The following is a 13,733-nucleotide window of genomic DNA, read 5'->3' as shown; positions in this document are numbered from 1 at the left end:
GATGCATCCTATTTCCAGGTGTTTCTGTGAGTGAAAGTTCTCATTCTCTTTACCACTTCTCTCTCTCTCTCTCTCTCTCTCTCTCTCTCTCTCTCTCTCTCTCTCTCTCTCTCTCTCTCTCTCTCTCTCTCTCTCTCTCTCTCTCTCTCTCTCTCTCTCTCTCTCTCTCTCTCTCTCTCTCTCTCTCTCTCTCTCTCTCTCTCTCTCTCTCTCTCTCTCTCTCTCTCTCTCTCTCTCTCTCTCTCTCTCTCTCTCTCTCTCTCTCTCTCTCATTTCGATCATGGTTATCTCTCTCTGTGGGCTTTTCACTATCCCTTGTTCTTCTCCTCCTCAAAATCACAACGCCTCCCTCTCTCCTCTTGCACCTCTCTTCTTTAAGAGAACCTCTTAGGTGTCCCTCATTCCAGCCTGAATTGGGACGACCTCAAGCATGTCGCCTGGCGCTCTTCAATCAGAGTTGAGGAATAATCTCCCGGCTTAGAACAATCCATTTCAATCTACTGTTCTGCTTGATGTGAGTTAGCCAAGAGCCCATCTCCATAATCACCCCTTAAGTTCTTCGCTTTCTCTTAAGGCTACGAAGGAAAGCCTGGATAGAGAAGGGGGGGGGGAGAGAGAGAGGGAGAGAGAGAGAGAGAGAGAGAGAGAGAGAGAGAGAGAGAGAGAGAGAGAGAGAGAGAGAGAGAGAGCACTGAAGTCGAGGAGTTTTAGAAAGATGAGACCATGTTTGGCTCCAAGGTACAAAAGCGGATATTGGCCCTTATCGCTATGGATCATTTCTGGATTCAGGATCAATGGCGAGGCTAAATTGTAATGATTACACTCAGGAGAGAGGAGAGAGTGCGAGAGAGGACAGAGAGAGAGAGAGTAAGAGAGAGGGAGGGAGAGAGAGGAGAGAAAGAGAAGAGAGAAAGGGAGATTGGGAGAAAGGGAGAGAAGGAGAGAGAGAGAGAAAGAGAAATAAGAGAGAGAGAGAGGGAGAAGGAGAGAGAGAGAGAGAGAGAGAGAGAAGGAGAGAGAGAGTTCTGCAGAGAGCTTGGTGGCAAAATCACTAAAGTTGAAGATCAGCAGTGCGTGAGCGAGCGAGGCCTCTAATCGAAGGCCAGCAGCGCCTGCATCATCAGCCAGTCATTTAGGAGGTATCGAAAGACGCACAACGCCTGGCGTTTGCACAGTGGTGGAAAGCTCGAGGAGAAACCGACGCCAGTTCGAAAGGCCCTAACGATTCCAGGCTTCCATTTGTGGAGTAGCTAATCAAATCAATAACAAAAGGGATCCTAATCACCTTCATCATCTCAAGAACGTGCTATTAAGCAGAATCAACGCGGAGTGAGGAACCGGGCCTCAGACGGGAGAGGTCAGTGATTTGTGTGGTTGGTGGTCAAAAAACAAGAGGCCCTGATAAACTGGACCATTTTGAGAAGAAAAAAAAAGGGGGGGAAACATACAAAGAAAAAAATGACCTTGGCTAATGCAAAATTAGCTCACAGGTAACATTCCCTAAACACGATTGGGGAATACACAGCCTACCCATGCGCCACACTTCTTTTTTGTGTATGTCCACACACACACACACACCTCCACTCCAATACACACACACACACCTCTACCCCAACACACAACACACACACCCCTCCACCCCAAACAAACACACACACAGAGCATTGTTCTTGCGTGCTGAAAGCGAGGCGAGGAGAGGAATGGGAAGTGCTGAGTGTGCAGGGCCACGGTGGCGGTGGTGGTGCGGTGCGGTGTACTCTAGCTCACTCTCACCAGTGCTGTGTGGGGAGCGCCGAGCGCTGAACGCCGGCCACACAGATGGGAGCGTTCCAGGCTAATCGGCCACTTGACGCTTCATCCCCCCCCCACACACACACACACACACACACACACACACACTAGAGACACACACAGACACACACGTCTTCCCTCTTTGCCTCGCCACAATCTTCTGCGCGTTTAGAGCAATGCCCCCCGGACGGAGGTCAGGGGTGGAGAGGTCGAGGGAGGAGATAATGAGAGATGGAGAGTGACAGTGGCGGAGAGGGGGATGACAGGAGGAGGATGAAGTGGAGTGGAGGAGGAAAGAGGAGGATGAAGGAGGAGGAGGACTGGCGACCTTGATAAGGGCTGGTAGCCTTCAGCGTTTGGCCTGCCCTCCCTGTGCTCTGCCCTCCCTCTTTCATTTCATCTATCTCACTGCTTTGATTGCTCACACACACACACACACACACACACACACACACACACACACACACTCTATCTCAACACACATAAGCGCACACTAAACCTCCTTCACTTTCACACTCCCAGACACCTGCAGTGTTTACTGCCCTGATGCCTGCCAAGGCACGGCACCCCCCAACCCCCTTAATTGTTTTAACACGTTTGATTGGTTACATCCACACAAACAATTTGGTCTGGAGTGAAAGGAGCAAACACCTGCTTGCAAGTCAATCACTTTCACAGCCTGGGAAAGCGAGAGCGAGAGCAAGCAAGAGCGCGAGAGCCTCGTCCCCAATTCTGATGGCAAGAATCGAGGGGAGACTCCTCTGGGATCCGGCGTCAATGGGGGAGAAAACAAAGCCGTCTGGAAATCTTGGGCAACGCTGTCAAGCATTTAGGTCAGCGCCCCTTCCCCAGCGGCCAGATATCAGACGATGGCGTGTTTACATTTTTCAGAGGAAGTCATTCAGTAGCGAGGCATTATGGATGAAGAGGCCCATCAACAATTTATGACTGTGTCTACAAATACAAATGATAAAAGAAAAATGGCAACTGAGGAGAAAAAATAGGCGCCCATAACAACAGGCCTTTCATATTTCTGACAGTGTGTATAAACTTCTGAGGGAAAATTTAGGTCCACCGCTCTAGCACACGATTGGCTACTGAACGTATTCCATAATAATCCCAGGACGGTAAGAAAAATACATTTTTAAATTCCAACATATTAGGCTATTCCCTTTGACATGCCTGATCATACTTCTCTTCTGCATAATGCAACTCCAGACCTAAATCTCTCTGGAAGTTTGCCTTTGTGGGGGGGCGGGGGGGGACTACAGTAGGCCCCAATCTCGCTTCACAACACCGCCAACACGGAGTAGGGGGAGAGTACACTGTCCAGCACTGTCGCGTCATGACTAAAACATTACTGTCTTTCATTTGGACCACTCACGTACTCCACAATGCAGCACACTCACAGTGACGACCCCCATGAGGAGTTACGGGCTGGACTAAGTGGACTGGGGTGCGTGTGTGTGTGTGAGGGGGTGGGGGGGGGGTCACACTCACTGGTCCGGGAGCCGAGATGTCTGCCCAGGCCTGTCCGAACCCTCACTGCGTGCCTCTCGGAGCCGATACTTCAACGAGAGGAAGTAATAAAGAGCTCGGAGCTCCCAAATGATTCTTAATCCCCCGATGGGTCGGCTCTTATTTACAGACTAAGATGTCTGAGCTTGTTCTCTTTAGGCTGCAGGCGAGGAGAGTTGGGAGGGGGGGGGGAGGAGGGGGGGGGGGTGGAGGTGTGGGAGGGTGTCGGGCAGGCTGGCTGGTGCCGTCACGTCTTTATTAGTGGAGGCACGCAGACATGTCCGCCCCCACGCCGTGCCATTTCGGGAGGCCTGTGCGGAGGAAGCCTCCAAATGTCGTCCGGCAGGCGGCGGGATCTGGGCTGCGGGTGAGTCACTCCGCGGAGGTCTCGCACGGGCTCTGGACGCTGACCAACACGCGGCGACGGCGGCTGCTGCTGCTTCTCCTCCTCCTCCTCGCACAGCAACCTCCGAAACTCCGAAACTCAGCGGAGGTCCAGCGGGGTTTGTTAGGGGGCAGAGTGTTAAGGGGGTCACCCTGAAGAAATTCACTGACCTGAACATAATCAAATGTTCCCTACTTTTATTTTCTTAAAAAAAAAAAGGTCTTAAATAATGCCACCAGTGATGTGTTTGACCTCCACGAACTCAGCCTCCATTACTGTCCCACTTCTCAGGCGGTGGCGGCGGCGCTTCAGTGAGAAGGGCCATTTCCACTTTGTCCACTAGGGGCAGCCCTCCATAATGAAAACAGCCTGTGTGAACGTGGCCTCAAAACACCTGTGGTTTCACCGGTTTGGCCTGCCACTGACTCGCTCTGCTGTTGCGCAAGTGGAGGGGGAGGGGGGGGAACGAAGTAAGGGACCAAAAAAAACAAAGACAAACAAAACCAGCCGCAGATAACATTCCACTCTTTATTCCGTGACCACATTCAATTCTGCAAAAGCCCAGATCTCACTCAAAAAGCTGACACCCTGGGTAAACAACGAGGAAGTATCCAATTATTCTGGGCTTTGTAAGGTGACAGCCAATCAGACAAGCCGCTAAGCTGTCGCTCTGACAGAAGGAAGGGGAGGCTCTATTAACACTAACCTCGAGTTAAAATCATAACCAGCCCAATCAGCTGCTTAAAATTCACCAGCGCGAGCACAAGACATCGGGGTGGACCCCGAACAAGCTGAATCATTCATTCTCCCCAATTAGTCCGGGAACAGGCCATGCCTTTCATTAGCGTTACAGTGAACAGGCAGCAAAATGCTAATGAATCTGCACCAGAATCTCTCTGGGTTGCGGGGGTGGGGGGGTAACACACAGACACAACATCACATATTCAAAAGGATCTTTTTAAGAGGGAAGGAAGATAAGCAAGTGCAATGATAGAGTCAGAAGTGGCGAGAGTAGGGAGGGAGATAGACAGACAGATAGACAGGCGAAGAAAAAACAGACAGACAGACAGACAGACAGACAGACGAAGGGAAAAAAAGACAGATAGACAGACAGGTGAAGAAAAAAAAACAGACAAACAGACAAACAGACAGACAGACAGACAGACGAAGAACAAACAGACAGACGAGTCATTTACAGCCAAGAGCCCCGCACCCTCCTCACTCTCCCAGAGCAGGCATGTCTCCAGCAGCCCCCTGACCACAGTAAATGAGGGGAAAGCATCCCTAGCACATGAAGCGCAGCCTCCATTCACTGCCTGCTGCAGATGAAAGCTATCATTCTCCTGGCCGGCCACTCTTCTCCCCCCATGCCTCTCAGATATGCAACTCACAGTGTCAACCTCACCACTCCGCTGGGGAACCCTTCTCCAAAGGCTGCTCTGTGTGTGTGTGTGTGTGTGTGTGTGTGTGTGTGTGTGTGTGTATGTGTGTGAGTGTGAGAGTGAGAAGACCACTGGAAAAAGACGTGAGCAAGATACACAGAGGAAGAGACAGAATGAAATGAAAGACAAAGCACAAAACAAAGTATATTCCAGTGTTTGTGCAGTGTGCATTCTTATGCTTGGCACATGTGCCAGTATGCAACCGTGTGTAACCGTGTGCTTGTGTAATTGTATGGTATGTGTGGACTGTGTTTGTGTGTGTGTGTGTGTGTGTGTGTGTGTGCGTGCGTACACACACTATGTGCATGTCAGGCCATCTCTTGATGGCATGGCTGATGCACACACCACGGTCAGCCCTCCAGATCGGTGGTCAGCACTGATCAACTCTGCGGTCAGCCCCGAGTGCACAGAGGCACGCCACTCCGCGCCACTCCGCTACCCTGGCTCCCATCTGCACTAAAGCAGAATACACCCCCTCTCTTCCTCTTCTTCCTCCTCCTCCTCCTCCTCTCCCTTACCCACAATACACCTAGGCCCCGTGGAGCCACTCAGTGGAAAAGAAGCCCAGTCCTTTCAATAAGGAGTAATCAGAGCAAAGCGAAAATATGAGAAAGAAGAAATTTCCATGAAGTTGGAAAGTATTGCACGAATTGTTCAAAAAAAAAAAAAAAAAAGTGCATGTAGAGTGAAAAAAAAACACATTTCACATGTCTTCAACGGGAGAAATACTAACAGCTGTGATGGGGCAGGTATGCAAAAGTGCTATTTTGGAAGGATTAGACCGTCTGTTTTTTCATGCATAACGAAAATGCTAAAAGCTACCATCAAAGTCATGGGCAGTCTGAAACATTTCCTACAGCATGGGCAAAATGTCTCTGGTTCCCAAAAAAATTACACTCAACTAATTTGTTCACTTAATTTGATATTTTCAGTCATTAGTCTTGATTATTGTCATGGATCTATTACAAGCAACTTAAAATGCAACTCAAATAGCCAGTTGCCCATTAGGCAAATACTGCCATAACTACTCACACGGCCATTTCATCATCCATCACTTCACAATGCATTTTTCATGTTTTAGCCTCTCCTAAGCTCTGAAATGCTGTGCAAAAATTACACAGATTCTCATTCTCTCCGTTTAGGTGCATGGAATGGCAGATGTTAGTAATTAGACTTCAGCTGTTGTTTGGGATGCTAATGTCATCCAAAAAAAGGCTATAGTCTGTTCATGGTCTATTTTGGTTATGTCTACCTTTCAGCATGAGGAGGGTGAACCACTCAACATAAACTGTTCGTTTTTTTTTTGTTTTGTTTTGTTTTTTGTTTAACCAACCTGGACCAAAGGTCAAAGGTCAAAGGGTTAGTTTAGACTGTTTAGGGTTTCATGACCCTTCTCTTGCTCTGCTGCCATGCTTGCACGTTACATTCTCTGTGACTGTTTAAAAAAAAAAAAAAAAGAATTGGGAAGCTGAGAACTTTTTACAGGCTAATTTCTTTCTCTGGTTTTCTGTTCTCTCATTCTCGCACTACAGGGAAATAACTTTAATCCCCACTTAATCAATCATGCCCTCATGTGACATTTTCTTTGTTCCTTTCTATTTTCGAAAAACTCCCCTCGCCAACATTAGTCTTAAGGCCACCAGAGCAACATGACTAATTTGCTTGCTGAGCTGCATTTGTCTGGATTCGCCTAAAAAAATAGCAACTCCGCTGGCATTTCGAACAGTATGGCTGTATCTGCCTTCTAGCATGTAGAATTACTATCATTCTGACATTTCAATGCTACAAACAAATGTAAGCAGTGCCATACAATTTATTTGCTGAGATGTCTAACATAATTAGCTTTATACTTGCCAAACAAGATGGTCTGGTGATCTTTGTCTTATACATGTTTCTCAGAATTGTATTGCGGCGAGGAAAGAACAAAACCCACGGAGGCATAATTTGTTCCAGCCTCGAGGTCACACATCTCATCATCTCGTTCCACCTCACCATACATCAAAATCGATAACTCTCGCAACATGATAATACAACAAAAATAAGGTCAAGAGTCTCTTCACGAGAAATCAAATCAAAAGCTTAGCCGGGGAGGCAAGAGAGAGCGCACAAATTGATATTTTCCTTGGTGCTCATCACTTTTTAATTCAATTAGACTGTGTGTGTACAAAAAAAGGTATCTTTAGCAGACATATCTTTTAAGAGTCACAGGCCTATTAAAACCCCTGAAGGCATCTAAAATACCTCTGAAAACAAACACATACACACACACACACACGCAAACAGACACAAACAACTCCTAAGTGGTTGAGAAGGTGTGATCTACCTGATACTCGTTGGGCCAGAAGGTGCTGATGGCCAGCTCCGCCCGGAGCCACTCTTTGCCCGTGTAGCTCGTCACGTTCCAGATGGGGTTGGCCAGAGGGCCCTTGTTGACCTTGACCAGGATGTTGAGCGTGCCGGGACTGGAGCCGTCCTGGCTGTACAGCAGGTAGTTGAAATCGATGCAGTGGGTGTCGTTCTCTTTCATGACGGGCAGCTGGAGGCGAGCCTTCTCCCCAGTGTCGTGCTGGGACGAGTCCACCATCATGTAGGAACCTGAGAGCAGAGCGAGAAGGGGATCATCATCAAACCGCCCCCAAAGGCAATCACTCAACAAGACTCTTGAGTCTACACCAACAGACCTGAAACATTCACTCATTCAACCTTTATCTATTCTTGGAGGTTCACTGAGGGTAGTCTTCATGTTCACTGAAGCTGAGATTACAGTAACAAAAGGCATATCATATGTGGTAAAAAGTATAAAGCCTAAGCATAGGCCTATAAATCCAACAAAACAAATAATAAGAGAACCTTTATAACATTATAGATGAGGAGACAAACAAAAATAACAATAAAAGCTGAGGTGCCGGCGTCGGTAAAGCCAACGAGGGGGTCAGGAGTTGGATCATTTCAACAGCTTCATCAGCATCTGTCCTTCTATTGAAGTAGGAGCACTCTCTGGGCTCAGTGCAAACAGCACCCTGGCATCCAAAAGCCGTGTGCCTGGGAAACGCACGCTGTGGTACCTTTTCACACATTCCTTAGGCCTACAAAACACTAAACAAACTCTCTGGCAGAAGGCCACATTACTCCGTGGTCAGCTAAAACAGGGGCCAGTTTCTAAACCGGCGCCGTATGCCGCTGGAGATGATGACGGACGGACGAGGGGAGAATGGCGGTGGATCAGAGCGCCCCGTCGACGCGAACGTGCCTCCCAGCCCTGGAGGCGGAGGACATCAGGCCCGGCCGCAGACAGATTTCATGAGCATTTGTCACGACGGTGGTGCATCTGTTCACTATTTTCTGCCCTGGCACGGCAGTGGAGAGCGGTGGGGGGAGGGGATGGGGGAAGGGGGGGTTCTGGGCACTATTCAAGCTGCACAGCTCACAGAAGAGCTATCACAATACGCTTATGATTCCAGTGGACTCCCCCACACAGACTAATATTTTATTGGAAATGTCTGTGGCCGCTGCGGTTTGTACGACTTAAAATGAAAGCGCTAACGTCGTAATTTGCAGACAAGCAGCAGATTTTTTTGGGCTTTTGTAGTTGTGTGGTCTTCTTATTAGTGTGCATATTTGTCTGACAAAAACAACCAGAGCAAAAGCAAACCCTAAAGGGCTTTTGCAAACAGCACCGAGTTAAGTCCACGATACCTCCTGTGAGACACAAGGAGTCACTAACAAACGGCCAAAAAGCAGTATAGATTAACTACATTAACATTTACGTTGCATACCTCACTCAAACCAGTGTAGGGAAGGCAATCTGAGAGCGCTCAGACTGAACTCAGATCAACTCTGGTGTCCTTAGTGCCCTGATATCTCCAGAATCCAAAGCCACACTTTTGAAACAAAAGCAGCATGCTTGTGTAGTGGGAGTGTGATGCATGTCAGAGCCGTAAGGAGGAAGGCTTGCAGCCAAGGCTGGAGAACACACAGCTCCCTCCTCTACTCTCTCTCCTTGTCATGACTCCTCAACACAGTATGTATTTCATCGAGGTACAAAACAAACAAAAAACCCGCTGGAGAAAAGAGGAAAAAAAAAGAACAGACTCTTTTTTTTTGCATTGAATTAGTTCCTCGCTAGAGCAAAAGATAATCATGCTGCCAGCTAAGGAAGCAGAGGGAGAAAAACACACACACACACACACACACACACAGACAGACAGACAGACACACACACACAAAACAAAGGCAAAAACAAACGCAAGCCATGCAAGAGAACCACAGCCAAGACATGTTGGCAATTCCATCACATACATCCCACCACTTATTTATTTATTTATTTATTTTCAATTCCTGCCAGGCTCATGAAAAGTTTTTTTTTCCACATGTCTAACAGATTCGCTCCTTACTCAGTCTGCCATAAATAAATTGTTACTTTTGGGAGGGAATTATAGGGATGCTAATAATAAAATAGTACATTAATTAAACAGACAGATATTTTTCATGATTAAAGGAAGACCTGGCACTTGCCAAGTTTTTATTTATCTATCAATTTATTTATTTATTTATTTAGATATGCTAACATCTAATGACATGTTCCGGAGAAGAAGAAGAAAAAAAAATACACTAATGATCTGTGCAAACTGCAAAGACTGAAGGGTATCAATCCAAGAGCTAAGCTAGAGAGATAGGATTTCAATCTCAGCGTGAAATTCGCTCTTATGGCAGGCCGCAAAACATCCCTTCAAACAAACAAACCAGCAGACACACGCACACGCACACGCACACACACACACACACACACACACACACACACACACACGCCCAGTGTCATTGCAAAGATTACAGGTTGCGCCCCAAACCTGCCCTGAGATGGCCAACCCACCACCACCCCCTTAACTACCCCCTAGGGCCGGGGCAGATTGACTCCCCATGGGGCCTGCATTCAGAACACTGCTGGGTAAACATCCGTTTAGCACCCATCCACCCCCACCCCCCACCGTCACCAGGCCAGAGGGCAGCAATAACATTGCCATATAAAATAACCAGATGGCGATGGCCTGTATCATGTTACTACCCCACCCCACCCCACCCCATCTCGGCCCCCGAAAAAAAAAAAGGCTTTGTGGGGACTGCGTGCAAATGAAGAGGCTCAGTTGTACAAGTGCTATTTTCCATTAGGCCGGCGTCTGGGGTAAATGTTTTGGTTTGCGGCCGAGGTGGCGGAGTCCGGCGCGTTCGATATGCTTAGCTTTTCGCTCTCCCATCTGTCTTTGTGCACAGACAGGGCTACACGCAAATATCCTCTGCAGATGCCATTAGGGAGTGACCTCACCGGCCCAAATCCTCAGCAGACACAAAAGGAAAGACATTACAAGAGCCAGCTGGGAAGCTATCACACTACAACAGCCAGCGCTAGCTCAGCACCAGTGTATATTACAGTACAAATGTCCACTTGCTTCAGCGGAAAGAAAACGAGAGACTGGGAAAGAGAACGGGAGAGTCAGAGAGAAAGGGAGAGAGCAAGGAAGAGAGAGAGGCAAAGACAGAGAGAGAGAGAGAGAGAGAGAGAGAGAGAGAGAGAGAGAGAGAGTAAATGAGAAGGGAAAGGCAGGGAGACAAACCATGTAATTTAAGGTTTCAGCGAAAACCCAAATGTTGAACCGCGTACAACATTGCAAGACCACAAAGTACTGGCTGTGCAACACGTTCTGGTAACCACCGTGTCCTGTGGTCATGTATCTGATCTTTTTACTGCGCGACTGGGACCGGCCCGGGACCGGCAATAGCCCCACGCCCAGCCCACTCCTTAGGGCACACTCACCACTACACCAGCCTCCACTGTCTGATCCCATCAACCTAATGAAAGTCCATTGAAACCAGACACCCTCAAAAGTGCTAGGCTCATTCCCCGCACTCTCCATCTCCTCAAACTGAGGCAGTAAACAATTCCCTCTTAGTAGACAATTGCATTGATTGCTGGATCATTATTTAATACCCGCAAACGCCTAAAATAGATTTCAGGCAAGACTACAGCACTATTGTCTGACTGCTCTCGACAGCGTGATGTATTACCGGAGTATTACAGTGGAGTCTACGCGACTGTGATTCCTTAAGATGTCACTGATTAAAGAAAATTGTTTGTCAGTTCTGAGCTCGAGGTTCACAAAGGCTGAGGAGAAGGATGATGATGACATGGCAGCTTTGTCAAAAAACTGTGCGGCAGCTTTTTTTATATATATCTTTTTTTATTATTTTTTTGGAGAGGGAGCTGAAACTAAAAACCGCTTCCACTGCACTGCAATCACTATCTCAATGAGCAAAGCACACAGCCCATCATCTAGGTGTCAGCAAACAAAATATGTGTTTGCTCAATGGGATAGGGAAAAGAGAGCATTAATGTCAAAGAGAGATGGGATTGCAGGTGGAGAGGAAGAGAGAGAGAGAGAGCGAGAGAGAGAGAGAGAGGAGAGAGAAAGAGAGGGAGCGAGAGAGAGAGGGAGAGAGAGAGAAGAGAGAGAAAGAAAAGGATAGATCCTCCACAATCTTGTGAACGACGGAGCGGCCTAATGGATATAGACTTGGCCCATTCGTGGCGCTTCAGTGTTTATTTGATGTGCTGGGATTATTGTAATGCCATGATTGGCAACGCTGGGTAATCAAGCGCTGAGACTAATTACTGTGGAACTGAGCTGCTGGGCTGGCAGACAGGACAAAAGAAAGCGCTGGAAGCTCGTGACGGAACACCTTACAGAGAGAAATGGAGAGGGTAAGGAAATCGGGGAAAGAGAAGAGAGAGAGACAGAGAGAGAGAGAGAGAGAGAGAGAGAGAGGATAGACAGAGAGAGAAAGGAGAGAGAGGGAGAGTGAAAGGAGAGACAGAGAGTGAAAGGAGAGAAAGAGAGAGAGAGAAAGGACTGAGAAAGGAGAGAGAGAGAGAGAGAGAGTGAAAGAGAGAGAGAGAAGCAGAAAGAGGGTGGGGGAGAGCGGCCATACACTCATAACGCTGAGTCTCAAACATGCGCTGACCCACTTTGGAAAGATTCAAGCGACACACGGAAAAATAAAAAACAGTAATATTTACTATTCTTATTTATTACCCTTCTCAACTATTAATCACACACAGCAGATGTTCCAGACAGGGGGAGTAGACACACTCAAATGTGCAAGGCAGCAACAATGCATATTACATGCAAACCAAGCGCCATATGTAATGTATTTGACAATCCTCACTGCTGATTAAATAAAAAACACAGACAAAGCAAATAGATCAGCTTAAGAGTAAGAAATGGCCAGAAAAGTAACTCCAAGCATTGGGGCCAGCCAGCTACAGCTGACACACCCTTAAAAAAACACCACCAGTTGCTCAGGGCTTACCAGGACTGATTGTACTGACCTTCAAAAAGGCCATTTCAAGGCACAAAAGAGAGGCAATGCCACTACACCGAAAAAGAGTCAACATATGCAGGAATTGGGAACCCTACAAACCCTAATCAGTACCTGCCTTTCGCCTTCTATTCTATTCTCCACCTTGTGTCTGAGCTCTATTCCTATTCACGGGGCTTTGCATACTTCCTTAACCAGAGTGGGGATCATTGTTGCCTTGGCATTATAGTTAATGGTGCCATTTGGGCTCAGACAGTGGGAGCCATTCGAAGTCTCTCTCCCCTGCAGAGCGCGACTGTTATTCAAACCGAGAGCATCTTGAAAAGGCATCGGAGGGTAAAGTCAGCCTGCTCTGTCATGCAGCAGGAAATACAATAAGATCTGCTGGATGATTTCCCCCCTCTCTCTGATTGACTTTCCACTTACATTTTCCGGGCGTGTGTCTTTTACCCAAAGGATCCAAAGGACATCCCAGTGAAGTTAATGTACTGCATATGTTCATCCAACATGTGTATTCCCAGTCAGAACCTTGTTCCTTCAACATGTCTGAGACGCACAGAATCTCAAAAGGCAGTTCTCAAAATAACATATTTTTATTCTGCCATTGTTATGCATGGTGACAGACCCATCCCCCTCACTCAAGAAAAGATGAAAGCTTAAATAAATTCCAATTATGCTTGTTTGGGTATCGCAACACTCTTCAATGACAATTTCCGTCCTCGCAGGGCCCGAGCTGGGAGAAGACGCTTGTCACGCAGACACTCACAAGATGGCTGTTGGGGGGGGGGAGATAAATGCCGGTGAACAAGATGGCTGTCACTCACCGGGCCCAGCGCGGAGAGCAGGCATACGGCTAATTATGCAACCTACCGGGAGACAGCCACGCCGCTCAGACGCACGCCAAGGAGGAGGATGGCACGACGTGGGAGTCGAGCCAGGAAGAAGGGGAAAAAAACGCATCAATTTCCCTTATGTCAGTCTATTAAGGCCGGAGTGTTTTTTTTTTTTAACAGGCAAACGAATGGTTGGGAAGAAGCTACCCAGGTGTCTCTCACTTAATTTCCCCATGACTGACCCACATTAAGGAGCCGTTTCAGCTGACGGGCCTGATGAATTGATCTTGTGTGTGTTGGGGGGACTGATAGTTTCGGGAGAGAGATCAGACCACTTTAAAAAAAAAAAAAACTTCAAGGCCACCCAGACCCAGCCTCAGGGAGAAGCATAAG

General features: G+C 47.6%; 1 protein-coding gene across 4 annotated transcripts in view; it reads right to left on the bottom strand.

The window, feature by feature from the left end:
- ptprk (protein tyrosine phosphatase receptor type K) overlaps positions 1-13,733 on the bottom strand; it is a 131,920-nt gene that overhangs the window by 82,839 nt on the left and 35,348 nt on the right. For all 4 annotated transcript variants that reach the window (XM_062550102.1, XM_062550103.1, XM_062550104.1 and 1 more), the window contains exon 3: positions 7,460-7,731. In XM_062550102.1, the coding sequence (XP_062406086.1) occupies positions 7,460-7,731 (272 nt within the window). The remainder of the gene's footprint in view (positions 1-7,459; positions 7,732-13,733) is intronic.

The sequence above is a fragment of the Sardina pilchardus genome, chromosome 12 (genome assembly GCF_963854185.1).
Source record: "Sardina pilchardus chromosome 12, fSarPil1.1, whole genome shotgun sequence".
Lineage (NCBI taxonomy): Eukaryota > Metazoa > Chordata > Actinopteri > Clupeiformes > Clupeidae > Sardina > Sardina pilchardus.
Note: the sequence above shows the minus strand (reverse complement) of the source record. Positions and strands in the feature narration are given on the sequence as shown.